Genomic DNA, 25,407 nt, shown 5'->3' with positions numbered 1-25,407 from the left:
GACTGGAACGAAGTCCCTTGGTCTAGCCCACACTCCATGGAAAGAAATTACAGAAGGGCATGAATACCAGGAGGCAGAAAGCATTATGTACCATCTGGGAGGCTGCTCACTACTGGAGCTGATGTATATAAAATATTTCCTTAGTGGTAACTATTGTGATCATTACCCCTAGCAGTTGGAAAGAAGAGAATTCAGATCTGATTTTAAAGCTTACATTTCCATTGACTTGTTGCAATCATGTGTTCAAGGAATGGCTATAATTGGTGCCAACTTCAACTTCCAGCAAGGACGACCTTGAACTCCTTCCCAGTTAAATGCCTCTGGTATTGCCTCTCACTCCTAGAACCACTTCCTGGAGCCCCTTTGGACTATTAGACTTCCAACATTCCATTTAGCAGCCCCTAAAGGAAGACTCAGAAATGATAAACTGTGGCTTAAGTCATTCCAGGATAATTTATTTCAGACATTCCCAAACAGAAATATCTAGACAAATGCTCCCCAAACCTGTCACTTCAAACCTTGCCAAGATTTGCATATGACCTGCATTGCCTTTGACTTAATGAGTTCATTTAAATTGACTTACTTTGATTGTTACTTAGGTTTAGAAGAAATTTTCTGCATTTTAATGAATGAAAAATCAACATCCTTGTGATGGATAAAGGAACACTGTGAAATGAAGACCATCTGAATAAAACAATGCTGTTGAAATGGGCAAACAGGGTTGTCCACCAGAGTTTTCTCTGTATTTATTTTAAAATGAGGTTCACAATGGTGAAAAAGGTAGTAAGAATATAACTAGAACAAAAAATCTGACTTTGCCTTTGATAGTCCAAAACAATGAAAGAGAATTGATAAGAGGAAATAACGTCCCTACTGTGATAGAAGGTAAACCTCTAAAAAAAAAAAAAAAGTTTTTCAATCAAGAAGAGACTGTCACATCCAGGATAAATTTGAACCAAGGTAATCAATAATTAAAACTGTGGTTCTAAGTGTCCTCCATGCATAGCCCAATGGGAAGAACCATGGTGAAAGTTTATTTTTAATTTAAGCTTGGATGACTTGGGTGAATTACTGAGGATCTTATTGTTTGTTTCCTCATCTCTCAGATCATTAATACACACCCTACCTACCACCCACAAATGTTCTGAGAGAAGAGAGAATCAAAGTAACCTATGAGAAATAGAAATCACTACACCAACATGATATGTCATTTGTCATCATCTTAGTATTATTTATTACACCATCCTTGGACCAGCTCCCATCTTGCTGACCTATTTTGGCCATTAATTTAGTTCCAAATTAATATGCCCTTGATGCTGTTTCAAATGCTGCAGAGAAATGTATTGAAGAATAAATAATTCCTAAGCAATCTAGAATGGTAGTTTTATAACTATCCCACTACATGATAAAGTGAAAACTGTAATGTATTTACCAGTTTGCTTACCCATTCCATATTATTATGATTCTTTCCAGGAAACCTGTGAATCCATCCTCAACTGTGCATTGGAAGAGGTGAAGCAATTTCATGAACCACAGAAGCCACACCACAAGTTCTTTGGATTCCTCCTACCTTCCAAGATACCATCAGTCATTCCAGGAGCTGCAGTTCCAGAAGTGGGATTGGTCATTGATGGAAAGACACTGAATGCCATTTTCCAGGGCAAGCTGGAGAAGAAGTTTCTGGAGTTGACCCAGTACTGCCGGTCTGTCCTGTGCTGCCGCTCCACCCCTCTCCAGAAGAGTATGATAGTCAAGCTGGTGCGAGACAAGTTGAGCGTCATGACCCTCTCCATAGGTACTCACCACGCTGGGCAGTGGTTGGCTGCATGGCAGGGATGATTTGACAAGAGGCCTGGCCTGGAGGTGGGAGTTGGGAGGTCAAGTACCAGAGTCAAGTTGCTTAGGCTGAGGGTCACTGTTTCAGAAAATTCAAATGGGGTGGCAACTCAGAAGTGAACACACTAACTACTGTCAGAGTAGATCAAAGATGGTGGGCCTGGTAAGATTGCTATAGCAAAATCAAAACTTGAGTGGAGGGCAAAACCAACAGGGGAATTGAGTTTAGAACATCCAGGTAACTTGGGAAATGCTACCACCAATAGTGCACACTCAGACCATCTCCATTGTGAGTACATTTCATCTTCAGTTCTGTCCTTGTGTACACAACCTCAAGTTTCTGGATTTGATGGCTACTAGGGAGATTTTACAAACTGGGAGTGTCTCATGTTTAATTGTGTATGGTCTTTCCCAAATCCAAGGCCAGCACAGAGCATATCCTCCATAAATTCTGCCTAGTTAATTGATATAGAATTCCTCAGAGAGAAATAAACCGTAATTATGTTGAGACAGAAATAAGAACTGTACTCACATAACACCTTCCCAGAACTGATTTAAAAGAATCTTCATGGTTGGTCTCTGTCACTCTTCCAGCCACATCTCTACTCCTGGCTACTTTTCTCTCCACTTTCCACCCCAATTAAACTGCTTAGCATTCTCCACGAATCTAGTCCCCTGCCATTTCCAAGCCTTTTCATACTTAATTCCCTTATGAAACACTCCTTCCAATCCCTCCTCCCTATGCTTTCTTCTGGGGGCTTTCACAGCACCCAGTACCTATAACTCCCAAGTTCTGTCATACTTTTATGATGGCCTATTCATTATACTATGAGTTCCTTGTATAGACAGAGTCATTCTTGTTCACCATTTGATCCCTTATGAAGCACATAGTCTATTAGCAGTCCCTTCCTTGCCGCTGTCTGTGGTTTCAAGTTACCCCTGGTGAATCAAGGTCTGAAGATAATGGAAAATTCTAGAAATGAACAATTCTTAAGTTTTAGATAACCTTGTTACAATATATTACCATAATTGCTCTATTTTATTAGTATTGTTAATCTCTTACTGTGGCTTTCTTATATGTAGAAAAGAATAGTATGTATAGGGGTCAGTTTTATTTGTAGTTTCAGGCATCCATTGGGAGTCTTGTAACATAACCCAGTGAATCAAGGAGAGGTTGTTTTATCTCATTGACTTACGGGCACTCCTACAGAGGGTGCCAGTCTCTTTTCCTCCCTCATGGGCATGGAAGGAGATCTCTTTGGGCATTTAAAATGAGATCCACTAGATACTGTGGGAGACTTCCTGACTTTCAGGTAAAAGCAGTACAGAATAGGGAAAGAGGGGAGATGAAGAATGCTGGGAGCAGATCTTCAAGTGCATCTCACTTGTACACCCGGAGCCATCCTCTTCAGAAATGTAGACACACAGGAAGCAGTAGCCCAGTACTGATTCCCTGAGGTCAAAGATTGGCTCAACTCCCATGGCAACTGAAACAAAACCAGCGGGGCAAGAAATAGCATGGTTCCACACCTCTACTTCTCTTGGTTTACTAAAAGAAGAGGTTAAAGGTTGGATTTGTTCTGTGAAGGGCGAGATGAAAATTTTGCATTGCTATGCCATCAAGGAAAAAAATAGCATAATAAAATCTAGTTATAATGGCAAGATTTTAAAGAGCAATGCATGTGTTGCCAAATAAGGGGAGAAGATTTACTCTCTCACCCCTCTAATTTCATATTCTCTTACATGAATAATATAAATGTAATGCAGCTTATTCTGGGAAGCCACTAGAGCCAGGACGACGATGAAAGCAATGTGGTCTGTGATGGGGGTTGCAAAGCAGGACCCACAGGCTGAATCCAGCCCACTGCTTTTTGTGCAGATGCAAGAATGGTCTGTTTTTACAAATAAATTTTATAAACCACCCCAGCCTATCAGCAAGAAGAGTTTTTGATTTTGCTTCTTGACTCACAAGGGCTGACCATGTACAGAGTTCAGTTTGCTGAACTCTAGTTTCAAAATAAGCTCTGGGGAGGCTGAGGCTCCTAAAGAAGGCCTCACTGTCCACAGTGATGTTCAGAGCTGTAAATTGCTACTTCGACATAGTCAAAATTAAATGGAACTGCACCAGCCACATTTTAATAGCTGCAACTGGCTGCTGGTTTCTGTATTAGTACAGATACAAAACAGTTCCATCAAGACAGAAAAATGGTCTTGATATGGAAGAAAGCTGTATCTGAATATAAAATTCCATGGCCTTACCTCTGGTTTCCTGAAACAACTTAGTTCAATTGAATGGGAACTCAGTGTGACTAAATGTACTCAGTGGGGGGGGGGGGGGTCTCATTTTCCTATAATCAGAAACAAAATGGAACATCGTACCTGTCCTTGGACACCACTGACACCGATTTGGCTATCACAATATTCTAGGTGTCATGACATGCTCAGTATGGTGAGCCAGACTGAGTTAGGGAAGCATATTGGCTTAGAATTGGAAAGATTTGAGTTCCAATTCTCCCACGTCTCTTCACAAGCTGGATTATCCTTGAAAAATCCCTGAATTGCTCAAATTATCCACTTGGTCATTAGCAACTCCACTGTAACATTTACAAAGGACTTTTTTTAAGCTTAAGCACTGTCCAAGTGTCTCTTGTTCACCATTGTATCCCAAACGCCGAGCATTATACCCATAATAAATATTGGGTATGTGATTTTTAAAAAGTAGGGCTATGTGTGCCATGAGAGAAGCTCTCTCTCAGACCAAGTAACAATGATTGCCAAAGTTATTCGTGATTTGTTAAAAGGATTCAACGGTGTGCAAATGGGAATACTTGAGTGCTATTTCATTGTCACTGAGTAGCTGGACCAGGAATAGAAACATCTCATGACCTCTCTTCTTTCAGGTGATGGAGCAAATGATGTAAGCATGATTCAAGCTGCTGATGTTGGAATTGGAATATCCGGGCAGGAAGGCATGCAGGTATCATTGCTTTGCACTGTTCTTGTTTGTTGTTCACTCTGCTTTAATCCTTAGTGGAGATTTAAGAAATTCTACACAGAGCTGGAAGAACTTTTCCCTGAGAACCTCACAGAATTGTCTCTGGAAATGCTGGTATGTGAGCTCCATCAACACATCCCCATTGCCCCATCCTTTGAAGATCAAAGGAGATCACAAGATGCCTCACTTCTTTATGGAAGCCAGAAATAACTATATTCTCAAGTCAAATAGTACCCAACCATTCAGGAAGGTACAAGGCTTCCTGGGAGTCTGTGCTTCCTCCCTATGACCCACACCCACACCCCAAGGTGCAATGCTCTTGGTAAGCAGTGATAGAAATAAAGACACATGAAAATATTTTTCAACAGCCTTTTCAGTTGTAATGACTAGATTGACTCACAAATTGCTTGGCATGCTTTCATGGTACGCACAATTTAGTGAAGATTCAGCTTGGAAGAAGCATACTAACTTGATCTGTTCAATTCTCCCATTAAAACAAACCTCACTTTATAGTTTTTTATTTACTAACAGTTGCATTCCCAGCAACTGCATAAACACTTGGCAATGTCTAAATGTGTTGATGTGAGTAGAACAGCATTGCCCATGAAGCCAAAAACAGAATTCTGTGTTACCCTTTGAGTATCTACCCCACACCAGCATTGAGTTGGACATTTCATCATTTAATGTTGGCGGGATTATTACTTGATTGTTTTCCCGATAGGAAAACAGGGAGTTGAAATACCCTGACTGTGATTCTTAACTGGATACCTCTAAACCTCTACTCTTTTTTTTTTTTTAACTTTTATTTAATGAATATACGTTTCCAAAGTACGAATAATGGATTACTATGGCTTCCCCCCCATACCGTCCCTCCCACCCACAACCCTCCCCTTTCCCACTCCCTCTCCCCTTCCATTCACATCAAGATTCATTTTCGATTATCTTAATATACAGAAGATCAGCTTAGTATACATTAAGTAAGGCTTTCAACAGTTTGCTCCCACACAGAAACATAAAGTGAAAAATAATAGATGATTTTTTTTAATGATGATGAAATCAGATCAGACCTATTGTCATGTTTAATCCCAGTGAGAGTCAAGTTGGGAGTTGATAGTTTCTTTTCTTTTCTTTTTTTTTTTTTTTTTTTTACAGAGGATCAGTTTAGTATGCATTAAGTAAAGATTTCAACAGTTTGCACCCCCATAGAAACACAAAGTGAAATATATTATTTGAGTACTCATTATAGCATTAAATCTCAATGCACAGCACATTAAGGACAGAGATCCTACATGAGGAGTAAGTGCACAGTGACTCCTGTTGTTGACTTTACCAATTGACACTCCTGTCTATGGCATCAGTAATCTCCCTATGCTCCAGTCATGAGTTTCCAAAGCTATGGAAGCCCCTTGAGTTCTCCGACTTAAACCTCTACTCTTAAAAAGAGCATTATAACCGTATCTTGTTCAGAGTACAAGAGCTACCGAACCAATGACCTGCCACAAGAGGCAGTGAAATATTGGGAGGTTTGAGAAATAGCTAATGGAAGCCCCCTTCTATGTGGTGAACTATCCCATTCCTAGCATGGAGCTTGATACCTACCAAGCCACAGTAAGCATTTATTGGGTAAAAATGGATGGAGATAAAGAGCCAGACTGGACCTCTGCTCCCTTCTCATCTGCCTGATTTGAATTCTAGTGAGGTTTGCATTTCCCAGCAACTAGGTTAAGGTGTCAGAATCCAAAGCATCACCCAAGAATGACCAGGTAACAACAATGGGGCTTACAGATGCTGCCAGCCATGCACCTGGCCTAAGAAGTCTACTCCAGGGCACTCTGGGTCACGGGCGCCTGTGCACAGAAGTTGCCGTCTCTCCTCCCCCTCCCAGGCCGTCATGTCCAGCGACTTCGCCATCTCCCGCTTCAGGTACCTCAAGAAGCTGCTGCTTGTGCACGGCCACTGGTGCTACTCCCGCCTGGCTAGAATGGTGGTGTACTACTTCTATAAAAACGTGGTGAGTAGCCCTGCAGGGCCGGGGGAGTCCCCGACTCAGAGCCAGGCCTCCCTTCATGGGTGGATGAAGCACCTCAGCACAAGGACGCAGTCAGGCTGACCTGGGTTTTAGGATTCTGAAGTTATCCTTTGCTCATTCCGTGACCTTGGGCAAAACTCTTCACTTCTTGGGGGCTTCAGTTTCTTCTTTCATCACACGGGGGTAATACTTGGTATTTTTGTCAAATTGTTCAAAGAAGGGGTAATATTGTATGAAAAGCCCCTCGCACATAGCCAGCAGCATGAATGGCTAAGAACATGAACTCTGGAGTCAGATACATTGGTTGAAATCTAAGGCTTCCATGTCCAGAAATGTCCCTAAACCTCTATTTCACCATCTGTGAAATGAAAGTAGTAATGGTACTGTTTTCACATATAAAGCATCTTCAAAAAGTTGGTCAAACTGCAAATTGTGGGAAAAAGCATAGTCAAAAATATTTGCATCAAAGGAAACATTTTCATTCCATTTTTCCACAAACTGAAGTTTAATATTTGCTTTGAGGATTGATTGAGAGCTTGTAGAGAAAGCGACTGTCTTATAATATTCCCTCTATAAAGTGAATCTTGCTTCAAATTTTTGTTTATTAAAGAAAAAGCTCCCATCTGCTGGTTCAATCCCCAGATGCCCACAGTGGTCAAGAAGATGGGGGCTGAAGCCATAAGCTTAGTCCAAGTATCCCATTTGGGTGGCAGGAACCCAATTACTGGAGCCATCATGGCTGCCTCCCAGGGTCTATATCAGCAAGCAGCTGGTCAGGTGCCGGGGCTCGGCATTGAACCTAGGCATTCCAGAGTGGAAGGGGGCAGCTTAAAGGAAATCTAACCACTGCACCAAACACCCACTGAGCCGTTATTGTTTGTGTTGTTGCTATTTCCCTTAGACGTTATCAGTAGTGTCATTTTCTAAGGAAGAAGATATGAGTATTTAGTGTCTTAAGTTCCTCTCCAGACAGCCACTCCCACCCAAGAGTTGTAGCCCGTGCCTTGGACGAGTGGAGGTGAAGGTGCCTCCCAGAACACAGGGCTTCAAACCGAGCCCTGCATGGCACTGTGGCACCACCGGCTTTCCTTGTTCAAAGTTGCTGGGGGCACCACATTATCAAACCTGTTGGCAAAGATGCTCAGGTGAGGAGATCCTCAAGGCTGTCGTCTTGCCCGACTCTTCTCTGAGCCTCATTTTGCTCATCAGTAACAGCAGTGAGAGAGCATCCTCCCTGCCTGTGGAAATAGTAAAAGTGTCCAAGATCCAGAAAGCACACATCACTACTCAAACGGTGGTATAAAGATAATGCTGGGTCTAAGGAATATGGTGGTTGCTGTCTTCTTGATAAGGGCTGAAGGGAAGCTTGTGCCAAGTGAGTTCTTCAAACTGTCGGAAGTCGCAGCATTGCTGCCCTGAGGGAGGGAATGAAGGGCCAAGCTTTTCTACCTAGTTCAAGGGCCTCGGAATAATCTTCAGGAGTCTCCAACTAGAATCTTATTACTCTTAGCATAAAGCAGAAGAGAAACACATTAGCCAAGGCATGCCTACAAAATTGCAGAGTTTTGTTTCTTTATTGACTTATTTTGGTCTCTCGCTCCATTCTCCCAGTTATCCGTTCAATCTGAGAGTCACCCTCGCACAAAAAATTCAATGTCTCTGTAAATAAACAGTATGACAAACAACAGTGTAAATCCATTCAACTGGATGGTAAGATTGTCTCAGCAAGTCTATGCAAACAAGTCACTCCATTTGACTTGAAACTCACTCCGAGTGTCAAAGACTGTTTCCTTAGAAGACAAAAAGCCCCTGGTTTTGGGTTGGGTTGGTTTTTTTTTTTTTTTTTTTTTGGCATCTAAAGGAGTCATTTTTTTGAATGAACACAGCCTCTTCTCAGCATTAAATTTGTGAAATAGAAAAGGAAACGTTTCCAGCTAGCCTCGCTTTCAGAGCTTTAACGATCTTTCTCACCCAGTGGCGTGCTCGCAGTTGCGATACTCCAGCTGCATGATCTGCTCGTTGCAATTAGAGGGTAGAGAACTATGACTTCTACATCCGCAACCAATTTCCGAGAGGATTAAAACACTGCCTGCTCTGAAATCAACAATGAATTAGTTGCTGTGCTGGAACTTCTTGGGAGGAGGTAGGCATCCAGCCTCAGAGATGCTGTTCCAGGGTTCAGTGCATTCCCTTCAAGATGCCAAGATCCTAGCGGAAGCACTCTGTGATAGCAAACTCCAGAGTAAGACTTCAGTTACTGAAGCAATACTGAAGGCTGTGTGGCAGGAACAGTGCTGCGTATTGAGTATAGGGCAGGAATGGAACCAGTCATGGTCGCTCTCCTCCTGAGGCTGACAGTCCACTGGCTCAGCAAGTGTTTTCTGCAAAAGGTTAGATAATAGAGGTTGTCAGCTTTATATGCCATACGTGCGGGAGAGGTTCACTGTGTAAAGATGGGATGGAGGAAGGCAGAAGGTTAAAGAGAAAGCACTTAGAAAAATAAGATCTTGCTTGGACCACTTTCTAGCTCGGAACCTAAGTAGCTCAGCTGCAGAGTGGCGCTTACATTAATATTGTCGATATGTAGTACACTGCATGGGTTCATTACCCTTGTCCAAAATGCCTGTAAATACCCCTTATGTGAAATTCTTGGGACCAGAAACATTTGAGATTTGAGATGTTTGTGGATTTGGAAATATCTGCAGACTATACTGATTGATGCTCAAAAAGCTTTGGATTTTAGAACAAATCAGATTTCTGGTTTAGGAATGCTCAACCTGTATTAACGTAATAAATGTAATAACCTCGCAAGTTTATTTGGACAAGTTATAGAGCATACTGCACAAATAATGTATTATTCACTGATAAACTATAACATGTAGTAAAAAATAAAGCCCTTCTTCACAATAACACCCACCCAGCAGCTAGGAAATGAAATCTACTGAATTATTTCTTCAAGACCTCTCAGGTCTCTGTGCATTACCGCCTTAGTCCTGACACAAGGACCACGTGCTTTCATGACCTGTGTCACATCAACAAACCACAACATGGCCAGTGGTAACAGTGACCCAGCCCACCTGCAGGTGGGGAGATTTGAAGTAGCAAAGAGCTTTAGGAAAACTGAAGTAATATTTAGGCAAAAGATCTACTTACCCTTCGGAGTTAGCCATTTGCGAAGTATCCTGTGACAGGCAGTCGCCAAAGTGGTTAACCTTGGTGGGGAGGGGCAGTGTTAAGCTGCCACTTTCAACACTGGTATCCCATACCAGAGTGCTGGTTCCTGTCCTGGCAGCTCTGCTTCTGATCCAATTTCCTGCTAATGCAACAGGCAAATCAGTCGAAGAGACCTCAGTGCTTGGATCCTTTGCCACCCATGTGGGAGACCCAGATAGAGTTCTAGGCTCTTGGTTCAGGCCTGTCCCAGCCCTGGGTGTTTCAATGATCTGCAGAGTGAACCAGCAGATGAAGATGTGTGTGTGGGAGTTTGTGTGTGTATCTGCCTTTTGCTCCCATACACTGCCTTTCCAATAATTAAAAAATAAATAAATAAAAGCTAACTGCTGGGGCTGCCCACATCCCACACTGAAGAGACTGGTTTCAGTTCCAGTGCCTCTGCTTCCTGCTAACGTGCACCCTGGCCAGCAGAAGTGATGGTTCAAATACTTGGGTCTCTGCTGTCCACGCAGCAGAATCAGATCAGGTTCCAAGCTCCTGGCTTCAGCCTGGCCTCGCCCTGGCTGCTGTGGGCATTTGTAGAGTAAAACAGCAGATAGAACATCTCTGGATTTGTCTGTTTCAAATAAAAAAAATGACAGAATATTTCAACGGCACCAAGTACTGTCAGGCGAGCCTTCTAGTGAGGTCACCCCCCCCCCCAGGTCCCCTCTCATGGCTCAGTTTCTCTCCCAGCCTCTCCTCTATGCCAGCCCTTTCTGTTGCTTTCGTGTGTCCCCAGCCACGCTCCAAGCACTGCTGTCCCCCCCCCCCCCCAGTGCTGACAAAATGAAGTTCAGAGACGTTGAGCTGTGTACCCAAGGTCACAGAGCTAGTACAGGACAGAAGTGGGAACTCTGTCTGCTCACTTAACCGCCCCCTTCAGCTAGGGAAGAACATGACTGATAGTAGACGTCCTAACAGCAGCCACTGCTCTAAGGATCAGAGTCCTCTTGGTCCTTCTCCACAGCCCTGCCTGTGAGGACGGAGGAGAGCCCAGTCCCCAGGGTGGAGGGGACTCGCGGGAGCACTCGACCGCCCGCGGGAGCCTCGCTCAGCAGGCCTCTGCTCTGTCCGCAGTGCTACGTCACGCTGCTCTTCTGGTACCAGTTCTTCTGTGGGTTCTCTGGCTCCACCATGATCGACTACTGGCAGATGATCTTCTTCAACCTCTTCTTTACCTCCCTGCCGCCCCTCATCTTCGGAATCCTCGATAAAGACGTCTCTGCAGAGACGCTGCTGGCACTGCCCGAGCTCTACAAGAGCGGCCAGAACTCCGAGGTAAGAGGCTTTCGAGGGCAGAGGGCGGCGGCCACAGCTGCTCCCCGACCCCCACCCCGGGTCCTGCCATTTCCTCTCCCGTGACTGAGTACTCCTTCTCCAGTTTCCTGGCCCATTTGTTGCTGAGGGTGTTGAAGCAGACCCATGAGTATTTTTAATCATGTGTTCGTTATATCGTATGTTAATATGTCACTACGCTGGTGGAAGGGGGCAAGGGTGTATATATAAGGATCCCATCCCCCTCTGCAGGCCCCAGTCTTGAGGTGCATCGACAGAGTACCCAGGCCCAGGATGAGAAGGCCCTGGTAGTAACCACCAGCAGGCTCATCAGGGGTAATCAGCCACTATATACTGGTTTCTACTGCATATCAGGAAAGGCAAAACCTGGAACAAGATTATGTGGGGGCTCCAACTGATTTGAATCTAATGACCTTTTAAGAATGCTTCAGAAGTCATCCAGCAACTTGCAAGAAGGCCCAGAGAGGCCACACCATAGCCCCATGTGTGTTTTTTTTTTTTTTTCAAGATTTGAGAGGCAGAGTTACAGACAGACAGATGGAGAGGCATGAAAGAGGTCTTCTATCCACTGGTTCACTTCCCAAATGGCTTCAGCAGCCAGAGTTGAGCCAATCTAAAGCCAAGAGCCAGGATCTTCTGGGTCTCCTATGCAGGTGCAGATGCAGGGGCCCAAGGCCTTGGGCCATCTTCTACTGCTTTCCCAGGCCCTAAGCAGAGAGCTGGATCAGAAGAGGAGCAGCCAGGACTTGAACTGGCACCTATATGGGGATACCAGTGCTACAAGCAGAGCTTGACCACCTACACCACAGCACCGGCCCCAGCCCTACATGGTTTGAAGAAGTCAGATAGCATGCACTACAGGTGGTCAGACTGACACAGGCACCAGCAAGGAGGCTGGATGGAGGAGACGAGGGATGCCCAGGGGCCAGCACTGTGGCATAGCAGGTAAAGCTGCTGCCTGCAGTGTCGGCATCGCAAATGAGCGCTGGTTTGAGTCCCGGCTGCTCCACTTCTGATCCAGCTCTCTGCTCTGGCCTGGGAAAGCAGTAGAGGATGACCCAAGGCCTTCGGCCCCTGCACGCATGTGGGAGACAGGGAAGGAGCTCCTGGCTTCAGAGGGGCACAGCTCCAGCCATTTTGGCCATTAGAGGAGTGAACCAACAGATGGAGGATCTCTCTCTCCCTGTATAACTCTACCTTTCAAATAAATAAATAAATAAATCTTTAAAAAGAAAGAATGGGATGCTGAGCACCTTGAAAGGGAGCTCTGTGAAAAGGGACTCCCAAATGCCGGGGAGTATCTTTGCATCTGGGAAAGGAGGACAAAGCAGGTGTGGTGTTTGAGAGCTCATGACTGTGGACAGGCAACAGAGACCCAAGCCCAGTCCCAGTACAAAGGCTGAAGAGGTGAGGAAGGCAGCAGTGTGACAGAGAGATGTGCTGGTGCCACATGTGGATGTTGGCTTCTTCTCATTTTACCCTTCCAGTAGGCACTCTTGCTATGTAGCCTGTTGCTGGAACACCTACCATTAACAAAAGTCAATGTGGCAGAAACAGTCATTGAGCATCCCATATGGGCATAGGTGGGCTCAAAACCCAGCCCTGCCTCCTGCCCCCTCCATGGGAGGCCTGCATTGAGTTCCCAGTCCCTGCTGCACTGAATCGATGGTTGGGAATTCTTCATCTTGGGCTGACTAACAAAACATATAATAAAATTTGTGGAAAACAAAACAAAATGTTTCCCTTTTCCCCGGGAAGGCAAACAGTGAACCACAAAATAAGGTTTGTCTCTGAAGCCACTCAGCTGTTTGTCGGAAGTCCATCATCCTGGCTGTGCTTGGGATCTCCCTTGCAGAGTCACTTAGAAACCTTAGAATCTCTACACCTGCCAAGCTTGTAGTAGCAATAGATGTGAAGCATAATTACTATGGTACTAAAACACAGTTACATTTAGTCTTCTTGCGCCCCAAGAATATAGGTGGCTTTGATTTTACCCCAATTTTATGTAAGAGAAAACCAGTATTTAGAGTTCAGTAACTTTTTTTAAAAAGATTTATGTATTTATATGAAAGGCAGATCAGTCTTCCATGTACTGGCTGACTCTGCAGATGCCTATAACAGCCAGGACTGAGCCCGGCTGAAGACCTAAGCCCACAACTCCATCTGGATCTCCCACATAGGTGGCAGACACAGAAGTATTTTGGGCCATCTTCCACTGATTTCTCTCAACGTGTTAGGTGGGTTGGAAACAGAATGGCTGGAACACAAACCCGGCACTCCAATGTGAGATACGGGAATGGGATGTAGAAGTCCTAAGTGGTGGCTTCACCCATGGTACGTTGCCTGCTGGGGTTTAGTCACGTAAGAGACACTGAGTGCCACGTTGTGTTCCATCACCACACACACAAAGGTGCCCGCGGAGCACTGTGGCTCACTTTGATGATGGTAAGCGTGGCTGTGCTCTCTCCCCACAGTGCTACACTGTGTGGACGTTCTGGATCTCCATGGTGGACGCTTTCTACCAAAGCCTCGTCTGTTTCTTCATTCCTTACCTGGTAAGTCGTTTAGTTGTATTGTAACCGTGCACATTGCATGCGGGGCTGCTCCTGGTATTGGTCATGTCTTTGTGGGTACTTGTGGAGTGAAGCCTCACATGAATTGGACTGCAGCCCGCATCCAACCCAAGGTCTTTGGGAAGTCAGAGCGTTTTACCAAGATTTTATCATTTCTGGTGACCTTTGAAAAACAAAAAGCTACCCTGACACTGGGTCCCTTTCCCCTCAGGGCAAAGATCCAGCACATGTTCTCCAATTTGCCCAGCCCCTCCCAAGTACTACTTTCTGCCTGACCATCGAAGGTGTTTGACCTTGGATCCTTTGATTTATATTGATTTGTGCTTGTAAGCTCAAAGCAGCAAGCATTTAGGCTGCAAGTTCCGATCATCAGAAATGACTTACTAGCTTAGATATATAGCAGTTACATAAGAGCAAAGGCTGCCGTCCGAGCTCTGGGTCACCAGTGAGAAGCCAGGCATACCCCTCCTCAACAGGGGACCAAAATATAGTGTAATTGGTGCCCAATCAGCACTGTGGCACAGGGGGGAGGGGTAGGCATCCTGTGCTTTGTTCTGCAGCACTCTGCCCAGCCAGGGCTATGCTGTCTTTCTCTTCAGCCCTCCATGTGCCAACTGACCTAGGCCTCGAGTGCATTTGCCTTCTCTTTTCAAGTAATTAACCCCTTTGACCATAATTGCAGCTGATACAGCCACCATTCTGTGTTCCTAGGATGCCTGCTACTGGCCTCTATAATAGCATTGACCCCTGCCAAATAGATGGCAAATTCCTCGAGCATAGATAAAGAAGTATCCTCAGCTATTGGCACAGCACCCAGTCCATCCTGTGTTCGGCCATCCCACGCTGGTTTTCAGCCCGCATCCTAGCCACCGTAGGCACACATGTTTTTGAATATCATAGTCACCTATTCATTTTAGTTAGTTCCTTGGGTCAGTTTCACATAGATGGCAGTGGGATTCCTCCTCTCCCAGATGCTTTATATTCATTGCTCCCATGAGTGCATCTCACAATTCCCACCTCTTCCTCTGCAGACCTACCAGGGCTCCGATATTGATGTCTTCACCTTTGGGACCCCGATCAACACTGTCTCCCTCACCACAATCCTCCTGCACCAGGCAATGGAAATGAAGACCTGGGTAAGGGTCCCAGAGCCCCTTTGGCTTAAAAATTGCATTCCTATCCATTGACTACATTTAGATATCCGTGTTGTCTCGCTCCATTCTATAGATCCATTGGGTGTCCCATTTGTATAGGGAGCCAAGAGGTAAAGTTGGTAGAATTCGTCACCTCAATTTGCTTAGCATCTAATCAGGATGATCAAACTAGCATCCCAAATTAGTTGCAAAATGAATGATGTTGCTAAAGAAAACACTGGGCAGACCATACTTGCTGCTGTGTTAGGCAGGAATGCTCCCCATCTAATTTGGAAGTGAAATAATAGATTTCTGCCTCCAGGTCACTGCAACCCAAACATGTCCAAATATCACACTTTGATTCCTAAAAAGGCACTGCTGGCATATTTATTGAATTCTTCTAAAGCAAAGAGCTTAACATTATATCCTGGGCACCTATTTGCATGATTTACACATATGATCTCCTTTAGCCTCCAAGAGCTCTTTGTGTTAAATAAACTTAATATCTATTATTTGTCTATGAGACAAAATGTTATATGTAGATAAAAATATAGAACAGATTCAATCAAATAACCTATCCATCACCTCATTTTTTGTGATAGGAACATTAAAAATTTATTTTCATCATTTTGAAGTATATCATTATCAACTCTGGCATCCACACAGTATAAGTGATCACTAAAATTTATTGTTCCATCTTATTTCCATTATACCTATTTATTTTATCGATAAAATAAAGGTGAGAAACTTGCCCCAGCAGTTCAAGATAAAAGCAAGTTTGGAACCCTGCCAATCTAATAGTGTGAAAAGATAAGGAGACCATATTCCAGAAATATTGATCCTTTAGCCCAACTGCAATGACTCTTTTTGGAAGCCTATGTATTAAAAATGTGGAGAAGTGCCCCAAGTCAGCCCAACATGTTCGTACATTCTGCAGTGAAACTTCTGCTCCCACCTCCCACCGTGACCATCATAAGCTAAAGCAAGCTGTGACCAGCTGGGCAGTGCTTGTAAGAAGACCCATGGGACATTCTGGGTCATCGAGTTCCCATTTTGAAAACCCCTTCTGCTCCAACAAATGCCAGTGACAGAACAGATGGAACCAAGTGGTAAAACCAAGAAAGGCATAGCCAAGTTTAAGTACAGGATAAACTTCATGGACCTGACACCAGATGAGACTGCAGTACAGGGGATCAAATCAGGTGCGAGTGTATCACGAGGCAGGCTGAGAAAGAAAAGGATGCCCCTCAGTGTCATGGGCAGACTTGGGACCCATTTACTACTGCATTCAAATTACTCCACTTACGAGAGTGAGCTCTTATGGAATGAAAGATCATTGACATTACATATGCCATTTTTGAGATCCATTTTAGATCAGACAGCATACAGAAGAAAACTGTCAAATTGGGAACTCTGCTGGAATGCTACACAAATATGAAAAATTAAAAGGATGGGTGGATAGAATAAATAACCCCAGCCTGCACAGATCACAGGAGAAGAAAGTAATGGTAGTGAAGCAATTTCTGAAGAAAGAATCATTGAGCATAAAAATTCAAAATAAATTCGACTCTATGGCCTGGGTGTTTCATACTGAAATGGCACTAAGTCAAAAGACACAAGGATGATCCTCAAGGCTAGTAGAGGCTATGAACAAGTTACTTTGACAATTAAAAGAAGCCAGAAGACTTTTTCCTATTTGTTGGTCTCCTTATTTTAAAAAGGCTATTAAACCATTGACTAGATTGTAAATTAAAAGTATCTTATCTCAAAAAATATCAAATTGAAAGACATTTTAAAACGTAGACAATGGAGTGATTATCTTCAAAGACCTTACAGATGCTCACTACAGAATCATTTACTTTAGCAAAGAAAAGCAAAAAACTCTAAGAAACATGCTGGTATACAACTGGTATTTTATGTTAAATCCTTGATCATAAATAGAATGGAAATATAACTTTACCTACATGTTTCCATATGAGAATTCATTTATTTAGTGCCTTAAAAACTTAAGGTCTGGAGCTGCTGTTGTAGCATAGTGTGTAAAGCTGCCAGCATCTCATATGGGCACTTGTTCGGGCCCAGCTGCTCCACTTCCAATCCAGGTCCATAGTAATGCACCTGGAAAAAGTAGCAGAGGATGGCCCCAGTGTTTGTGACCCTGTCACCTATACAGGAGACCCTGAAGAAGCTCCTGGCTTCAACCTGGCCCAGCCCTGGCCATGTGGCCCTCTGGGGAGTTAACCACGGATAGAAGATTTCTCTGTCTCTCCCCCATTCTTTCTAAATTTAAAAAAAAAAAAAGAAAAGAAAAAACAAGCTTAAGGTTTATCACTAAAGGAATGAGGAAAACAGAGATGTTGGAAACAAAGATAAAAGCAAAGAAAATGAAGGGAAAAATGCAAAATAATATATTCAAAATAATTCAAACATCACTATTTTTAAATAGATTCAATTTGCCTTTTAACAAAATCTAAAGCAAATTATCATACTGAATTTTTTTTTTATCTAGGAAATACAGAACTCTGAAAACCCGATATACTCATAGATGAACTTATTTTTAGTGGACAGGGCAAAATTTTGATTAAATGGTAACATTTGATCTGATATATAAAATGCTGCTCAGCATGGATGCTGGGCCTAGCTGTGACATCTCTGATTAGGGCATCTGAGTTCCTTATCCGAGTGTCTGCTTTCAAGTCTTGGCTCCACTCAAAATTCCAGTCTTCTGGCTAATATGCACCACAGGAGGCACCCAGAGATGGCCAAGGTAGTTCGTCCCTGCCACTTGTATGTTAGACCTACAGAGTTCCTGGCTCCTGGTTTCTTCCCAGCCCAGTCCCAGACATTTGAGGAGTGAATCAGCAGACCCAGGAACTCTCTTGCAAGTAAAAAAATTAAGCCTATCATTTTCAAATTCCTTTGTGATTTTGATCTTACTGTTTGGTAAAAGTCTTACCTTGTTATCAGAGAATGTGGTCTGTATTTAAATTAGAAACAAGCAGTAAAATGGTAGCCAATAAAACCCGACACTCTTGGAGATTTCTGAATCCAAGACTGATAATACTCTTGGCTTACTCAGTCTAACTTGAGTTGCAGAACGTGTTATGACAGATTACTTGGATAATGAAATCAGAGACAGCCATTGATGTTCAAGAAAGGTATTATGGCATTCCATTTTGCGTCTATGTATGAGAAAAGGAAATAGCCCAAGTTTTTTTTTTTTTTTTTCAGTAGAGTACATAAATAAATCCTTCCTGGATCAAGAAACCTTTATCCTAACTCTCTCATTCTGCCTAATTTCTTGAGGACAATAGGCATCACATATTTTTTTGTAAGCTCCATTTTTGAATAAGAACTCATGAACAAGAACGATCAAAAAAACATATTGCAACTGGAGAATTATCAGATATATACTACAGAAAAGCTATGTTGACTATGTCTAAGGAAATCGAGAAAAAGTAAGATAGCTTGAAAAATTGATAAACAATACAAATAAGCCTGTTTTATTTGAAAAGATACCAAATAGGACATTAAGAAACATGTACTATAAGTTTCAATGGTTGGCTTGATAGGAAATTGGAAACATCGAAGAATTATGAAATTGGTCAACAGAAATGAACCAGAGGAAATATGAAAATAAAAGATAGACAAAGAAGAATGACCGTTGGAAAGACCTAATGTACATTTGATTAGAATCTCAAATAGCACTAAGGAAATGAAACAAGGTAGGGTAGCTGAGACTTGATCCAGGCATTGCAGGAGATGACTTTACCTGCTGTGCCACGTACCTGCCCCAGATGCTGTTGGTGATAGATTTCCTTCTAAGGAGTAACACATAAAGAGATTGCTTAACTTCTCAATAGCAATAATGGAAGCCAGAAGACAGCGCAATGTATCTCAGATATGCTCCAAGAGAACAACCCAAACAAGAATTTTGTATCCATTGAAGCATTGCTGGAGAATGTGTCGCCACAAAAGCAAGTTTCTTAAGGATGTACTGGAAGCACAAATAAAGATGTCAGATGGAGGGGCCAGAGTGCAATGAGAAATGAAGGCATGAGAAGTCCTACACATCTAAACACATCGTCGTGAATATTGGCCATATTAAACACTGACATACTGTACTTCTATCATCTTTGAAAATCACACAAGTATCAGTATAAGAAGCTAAACATATGCAATGAAAAAAATCTGATTTAAAAATAGCCAAGTGAGGGGAATACACACAAATGATCTACAGTATGTATGAAGAAATCAACACCCCTAGTCATCAGGAAACTGCAAAGTGAAGTACAAGGAGACAGCATCGTACTCAGAATGGTTTTGTCAAAAAAAAAAAAAAAATGTTGTCATTTGAGAGAAAGGGGATGTGAATGTAAATTAGTACCACCATTAGGGCAAATAGAAATTTCTCAAAAAAAAAAGAAAAGAAAAGAAAACTAGAGCTATCATATGATCCAGCTATCTCACCATTGCATATTATCAAAGCATGGAGCAAACAGCTACCTGCACTCCTGTGTGCATTGCGCCACTATTCACTGTGGCCAGCATATTAGCTCACCCGTGTTATCTATCAATGGGTAAATAAAGGTAATGTACACAGGTATGTTATTCATACAATTGCTGGACAGGACATGGAGAAAAGGGAACCATTTCACACAGCTAGTGAGAATGTAGATTATTGTAGCCGCTGTGAAAACCAGTAGGGAGGTTCCTGACAAAACTAAACATGAAACCCCCCTATGATGCAGCAATCCTACTAGTGGATGTCTGTCAAAAGGAAATGAAACTTCTGTCCCAGAAACATTACCACATGCAACTTTACTGTAGCACAACTCACAATAGCCCAGAAATGCAAACAACCTGTCTTCATCCATTAATAAATGGATAAAGAAAATGTGGTGTATGCACATGATGAAATACTACTCAGCCATAAAAAAGAATCTTGTCACTTCTGACACCATGGATGAAGCTGAAGGTCATTACCTGAAGTGGAAGAAGCCAAGCACTGAAAGACGAGTTCTGTTCCTACATACAGTCTCAAGAAGTTGAGTGTCATGGTGGGTGCCAGAAGTTGGGCAGAGGAATGCAAGCAGGAGTAAACATTCCTATTGTTACTATAGGTAGAAACATACTGTCTACTGTCCTTTTGTTTTTAAGGAAATAAGCAAGTATTTGGAGCAGGGTCACGCTAAAGAAACAGTAAGTGACTAAGGAAATAGATGTGTTTACCTTGATTGGGTAATGTACACATCCTATGATACCAAATTTTTAAATGAAGCCATTGCCATAAGCCAGGTGACCAGATGGCCCAGTCACAGGTGTCAGCTTCATCCACCCCACCCTAAAGGGAGTTGCTGCTCCTATTTCCCCTGCCCCTGCAGAGGTATGATAGCACCTGCTTCCCACACACATGTCCTCCTGATTCTTCTTTTACTCTCTCAGCATGGCCCGTCAGGCTTCCCCCACCCAACAATAAACCTTTCCTTAAAAAAATTTAAATTATTACTTTTTTTAACTTTTATTTAATGAATATAAATTTCCAAAGTACGACTTATGGATTACAATGGCTTCCCCCCCATACCGTCCCTCCCACCCACAACTCTCCCCTTTCCCACTCCCTCTCCCCTTCCATTCACATCAAGATTCATTTTCGATTATCTTAATATACAGAAGATCAGCTTAGTATACATTAAGTAAGGATTTCAACAGTTTGCTCCCACACAGAAACATAAAGTGAAAAATAATAGATGATTATTTTTAAATGATGATGAAATCAGATCAGACCTATTGTCATGTTTAATCCCAGTGAGAGTCAAGTTGGGAGTTGATATTTTTTTTTTTTTTACAGAAGATCAGTTTAGTATGCATTAAGTAAAGATTTCAACAGTTTGCACCCCCATAGAAACACAAAGTGAAATATACTGTTTGAGTACTCGTTATAGCATTAAATCTCAATGCACAGCACATTAAGGACAGAGATCCTACATGAGGAGTAAGTGCACAGTGACTCCTGTTGTTGACTTTACCAATTGACACTCCTGTCTATGGCATCAGTAATCTCCCTATGCTCCAGTCATGAGTTTCCAAGGCTATGGAAGCCCTCAGTTCTCCGATTCTTATCTTGTTTAGACAAGGTCATAGTCAAAGTGGAGGTTCTCTCCTCCCTTCAGAGAATGGTACCTCCTTCTTTGAAGACCTGTTCTTTCCACTGGGATCTCACTCACAGAGATCTTTTGCCAGAGTGTCTTGGCTTTCCATGCCTGAAATACTCTCATGGGCTTTTCAGCCAGATCCGAATGCCTTTAGGGCTGATTCTGAGGCCAGAGTGCTATTTAGGACATCTGCCATTCTATGAGTCTGCTGAGTATTTTATTACTTTTTTTTTTTTTTTTGACAGGCAGAGTGGACAGTGAGAGAGAGACAGAGAAATGTCTTCCTTTGCCGTGGGTTCACCCCCCAATGGCCAGCGCACCGCACTGATCCGAAGGCAGAAGCCAGGTGCTTCTTCTGGTCTCCCACGGGGTGCAGGCCCCAAGCACTTGGGCCATCCTCCACTGCCTTCCCGGGCCACAGCAGAGAACTGGCCTGGAAGGGGGGCAACTGGGACAGAATCCGGCACCCCGACCGGTACTAGAACCCGGGGTGCCAGCGCCGCTAGGTGGAGGATTAGCCTATTGAGCCGCGGCGCCGGCCTAAATTATTACTTTTTAAGGTTTCAAATGACCTTTCTTAGAAAATGGAATTAAAATTATGAGCTTCCTTTGGTGCCAGAAACAATGCTGCAAAAAATCCTTCACGATCAACAGGAAAGGTGTATGATGAAAGCGGTGCTGGGATGTCAAAACTTCTTTTGTGCCAAGATAAATAAATTCATACCCTATCTCCCTCTTGACAAAGTTTGTGGAAAATGGGATGAACAGTTAAAATAGGATAAAGGTCTTGGGCATTTCAAAAAGAGGGAATGATCCTCACAAACTTGGCACAATACTGTGTCAACTCCCAAAGAACAGAGATGGTACATCTAACTCCCCAGTGTAAGGAGAGAAAATCAAGTTATGCAGTTATGCAAGTTTCAAAGACAAGAGCAGAGAAAGAGAAGCACAAAGCAGCCAAAGTAAGCCTAGAGAAATTAAGCCTAGAGAAATGAACACCACACTGCTTTGAAAATAAGCCCTTGCCTCATCAGGGAAAAATAGGCTCACCACACACATCACACTGAAGGGGATACAGAAAAGCCACACAAAGTGTCCTTTTTCTCTAACCTTTAGAAATAAGCTATCTGGGAAGTTTAGATTAGTGGAAAAACTGCAAAGAACAGCATGGAAATTACTCCCCATGTCACAGGTGAGGCAGAAGTTGCGGGGCGGGGGAGGGGTCACCTGGCTATTCCTTACACTGCCCCCTTTTTACAATGTTTCTCTGCATGTTGGGCCTGGTAGTGTGAATGCTGCCTCCTGAGTTACCTGCACTTTCCCAACCCTTCCTCCTCCTTTCTCCACAGACCGTCATCCACGGGCTCGTCCTGCTAGGCAGCTTCCTCATGTACTTCGCGGTGTCCCTGCTGTACAATGCCGTCTGCGTCACCTGCAACAGCCCCACCAATCCCTACTGGGTGATGGAAAGGCAGCTGGCAAACCCTACGTTCTACCTCGTCTGCTTCCTCACACCTGCCGCGGCTCTTCTCCCAAGGTTTGAGCGCTATGGCCATTTCTAGAATTTCCAGTCTCCTGTTAATAAGCCCATCCCCCAGTTGTTTCCTCCCAATGGAGTCCTTGAGGCTACTGTTCCCAAGACAAAGGAGAGAGACCCAGGAACCCAGGGAAAGAGCCTATGGACACTGGTCTCAGCTCAGTCCCAGGGCACCCGAGTCTCCCAACCTGGGATAGCTTCAGCGGTGACCTCTGTGAAATCAGAGTACTAATTCCTAACCTCCCCCCATCATTGCCACAGGAAAGGTTGAAGCATTCTGGAACTTTACCGTATCCCAGAAATGTCAATCTTGCCTGCATAGTCTACTGGTCAGTTTAATGTGTTTAAAACACACACACTTAACATACGAAACCCGTGTTAGCCAAGTCAGTCCTCCACGCTCATGGGATGTCTCTGCCACCTTCAACCTCAACTCTTTTCACCTTTTCCAGATAACCTTAGCACCAATCATGCCTTGCCTTTCATTTTACCTCTGTGAGCTCCAAATGAAGCCCAAGTGTGTTTCTAGTCCCACTTGTGCATGGGACAAAGTCAAGAGGCACCAGAACGTGCCCACAAGTTCACCACAGTCGGAGAGCAAGATGCTCCCTGTGCCGGGGCCAGCTTAGGCTCTCCAGTGTGAGCAGTTGGTGAATCTGATGACGATATGCCCACAGGCAAGATTGCACTGCCCTCCCTTCTCTGGCCACTTTATCATAATAAGCTGTGATCAACACTTCCACATGGCACAGAACTCTGGGTGTCCCAGAATTAGGCAGAGAGCACCCACAGCGACCCTGGCTCCCTGCGTAAGCTTGGTGCTATTCAGTCTATTCTGGCATCTGTGTCCTTCTCCTGAGCCTCCTCTCAACACTGACGTCTGCTGCAGAGTCCAAGGAGGAAAATACCAAGCCGGCAGATAGCATTGCCCTGAAGAACTGAGAGTGCAGAGCAGTGACAAACCCAAGGGGCAGTGTTGTGGCACAGCATGTTAAGCCACCACCTGTGCTACTCACCCCCACATCAGAATGCCCATTCAAGTCCCAGCTGTTCTTCTGATGTGGCTCCCTGCTAATGCACCTAGCAAAGCAGTAGAAGATGGTCCATGTACTTAGGCTCCTGCCACCCCCATTGGAGATCTGGCTGGTATTCCGCCTTTCAGCCTGGCCCAGTTGAATTGGTTATAGTCATGTGGGGAGTGAAACAGAGGATGCAAGTTCTCTCTCTAGCTCTCCTTCCCTTTCATTCTGCCTTTCAAACGACATAAATTTAAAAACACAAGCCTCAGGGTACATATGTCCCTCTCCACCCTATCTTTCCCTTCTCCAGCCCTACCCCTAGAAAGAAGGGCCCTCGCAGGGGCCATGAGAATCATGCTGACAATGCAAAGGGACATCTAAGGTGTGTGTTATTTCTGTCCCCACTTGGGAAGTCAAGCATGTTGTGATCACCACTGGCCCAGCACTACACTCCTCTGTTCTTCATCTTATGTGGGGTATGGAAGGAGTCATATCATTTATCTCTGCTTAAAGTAACATCCTTGGAGCCAAGGTCAGTGAGGCTGAGGCAGCCATTTGATGGGGATCTTGGAGAAGCGGGCAAGACCGTGGGTACATGCATTTGAAAAGCTAGGCATGCCCCGTTCCAGCTGTGGAACAGATGTGGGGACATTGGGAAAAATTAGCAGTTATTTGATGGTTGCTGTAACATGTAAGTTAAATCTTTGCTTATTCTATAGTAAAAGTTAGATTTCTATTCAATTCTGTTCACTCAGAAAGGCAAAGTGATTGTCTCTGATAGTAACATGATTAATACTTCTACAGATTGACTGTAACCATGAGCAATTGCTGTTTGTATATAGAAATCTACATGATAGGATGTTTGCTGTAGAAAAGTGTGTTCACTTAAAGTTATAAGCTGCATTTATTGTAATAGAGATCGATGTTGCTCATCAAGCTTATGATAATTAGCCCACTAACCATGACCTCAGTTAAGCTTGGTCTAATTCATGCAATCAATATAAAAGGACAGCACAAAACTCTTAAACTAGAAACCGAAGTACTCGTAAATTATCTCAGCTGAGACAAAAGTCCCCAACACACTGATGATACAGCACAGCTTCTTGCCTAGCTGCAATGTAGTATAACAGTCTCTGGAAAGCCACCGAAGCCAAGGGAAGGGTGCCAGGCACAGTCCTGCGTTTTGTTTTTTCCCTGCATTTCCTCCTTTCTGTCCTTTGCTGACATGGTGCATGTTCACCCCTGGCCCTAGGTTTCCGCCATAACCATGGCCCTCACTATTGTGGATTTAGAAATCATTTTTAGCCAATCAGTCTTCACTCTACATTCCTAAGCCAAACCCCTTATCTGACTTCCAGGTGCATCTTTCTAATAACATATTCGTTATCTGCACCGGGAAGATTAAGGATGAGGACAATGAGACGTCTCTAACGTACTTCATGATTCCATCCTGCATCTCCACCCACCTTCTCAGAAACCTGCTCCTGTCACAGTGCCACCCCAGGACCAACAGAGACCTATGGGAGCCATTCTTCACGTTACCTGTATTTTTTTTTTTAACAACAGGCAGAGTTAGAGAGGGAAAGGTGTTACTTTTTCCCGTTGGTTCACCCCTCAA

General features: G+C 43.6%; 1 protein-coding gene and 1 long non-coding RNA gene across 7 annotated transcripts in view; one reads left to right on the top strand and one right to left on the bottom strand.

Moving 5' to 3' along the window:
* The window catches only part of ATP10B (ATPase phospholipid transporting 10B (putative)), a 353,427-nt gene that overhangs the window by 323,600 nt on the left and 4,420 nt on the right, over nt 1-25,407 (top strand). For 5 of the 6 annotated variants that reach the window (XM_051843574.2, XM_051843575.2, XM_070075801.1 and 2 more), the window contains 7 exons: nt 1,474-1,795; nt 4,737-4,813; nt 6,717-6,842; nt 11,154-11,354; nt 13,847-13,927; nt 14,977-15,081; nt 22,583-22,770. In XM_051843574.2, the coding sequence (XP_051699534.2) occupies nt 1,474-1,795; nt 4,737-4,813; nt 6,717-6,842; nt 11,154-11,354; nt 13,847-13,927; nt 14,977-15,081; nt 22,583-22,770 (1,100 nt within the window). Of the gene's footprint in view, nt 1-1,473; nt 1,796-4,736; nt 4,814-6,716; nt 6,843-11,153; nt 11,355-13,846; nt 13,928-14,976; nt 15,082-21,478; nt 22,026-22,582; nt 22,771-25,407 lie in introns of those variants that run through there. The other variant, XM_070075800.1, reaches the window with a different exon arrangement.
* Nucleotides 2,181-25,407, bottom strand: part of LOC138850056 (uncharacterized) — a 134,107-nt gene continuing 110,880 nt past the window's right edge. Inside the window, exons 2-4 of the long non-coding RNA XR_011389429.1 lie at nt 10,014-10,173; nt 6,258-9,241; nt 2,181-5,607 (exon numbers count right to left, since the gene is read on the bottom strand). This is a non-coding gene — a long non-coding RNA (uncharacterized lncRNA). The remainder of the gene's footprint in view (nt 5,608-6,257; nt 9,242-10,013; nt 10,174-25,407) is intronic.

Source organism: Oryctolagus cuniculus, chromosome 6 (genome assembly GCF_964237555.1).
Source record: "Oryctolagus cuniculus chromosome 6, mOryCun1.1, whole genome shotgun sequence".
In the NCBI taxonomy this organism is placed as follows: domain Eukaryota; kingdom Metazoa; phylum Chordata; class Mammalia; order Lagomorpha; family Leporidae; genus Oryctolagus; species Oryctolagus cuniculus.
The sequence above is the reverse complement of the archived record's forward strand: the minus strand, read 5'-3'. Positions and strand labels throughout refer to the sequence as shown.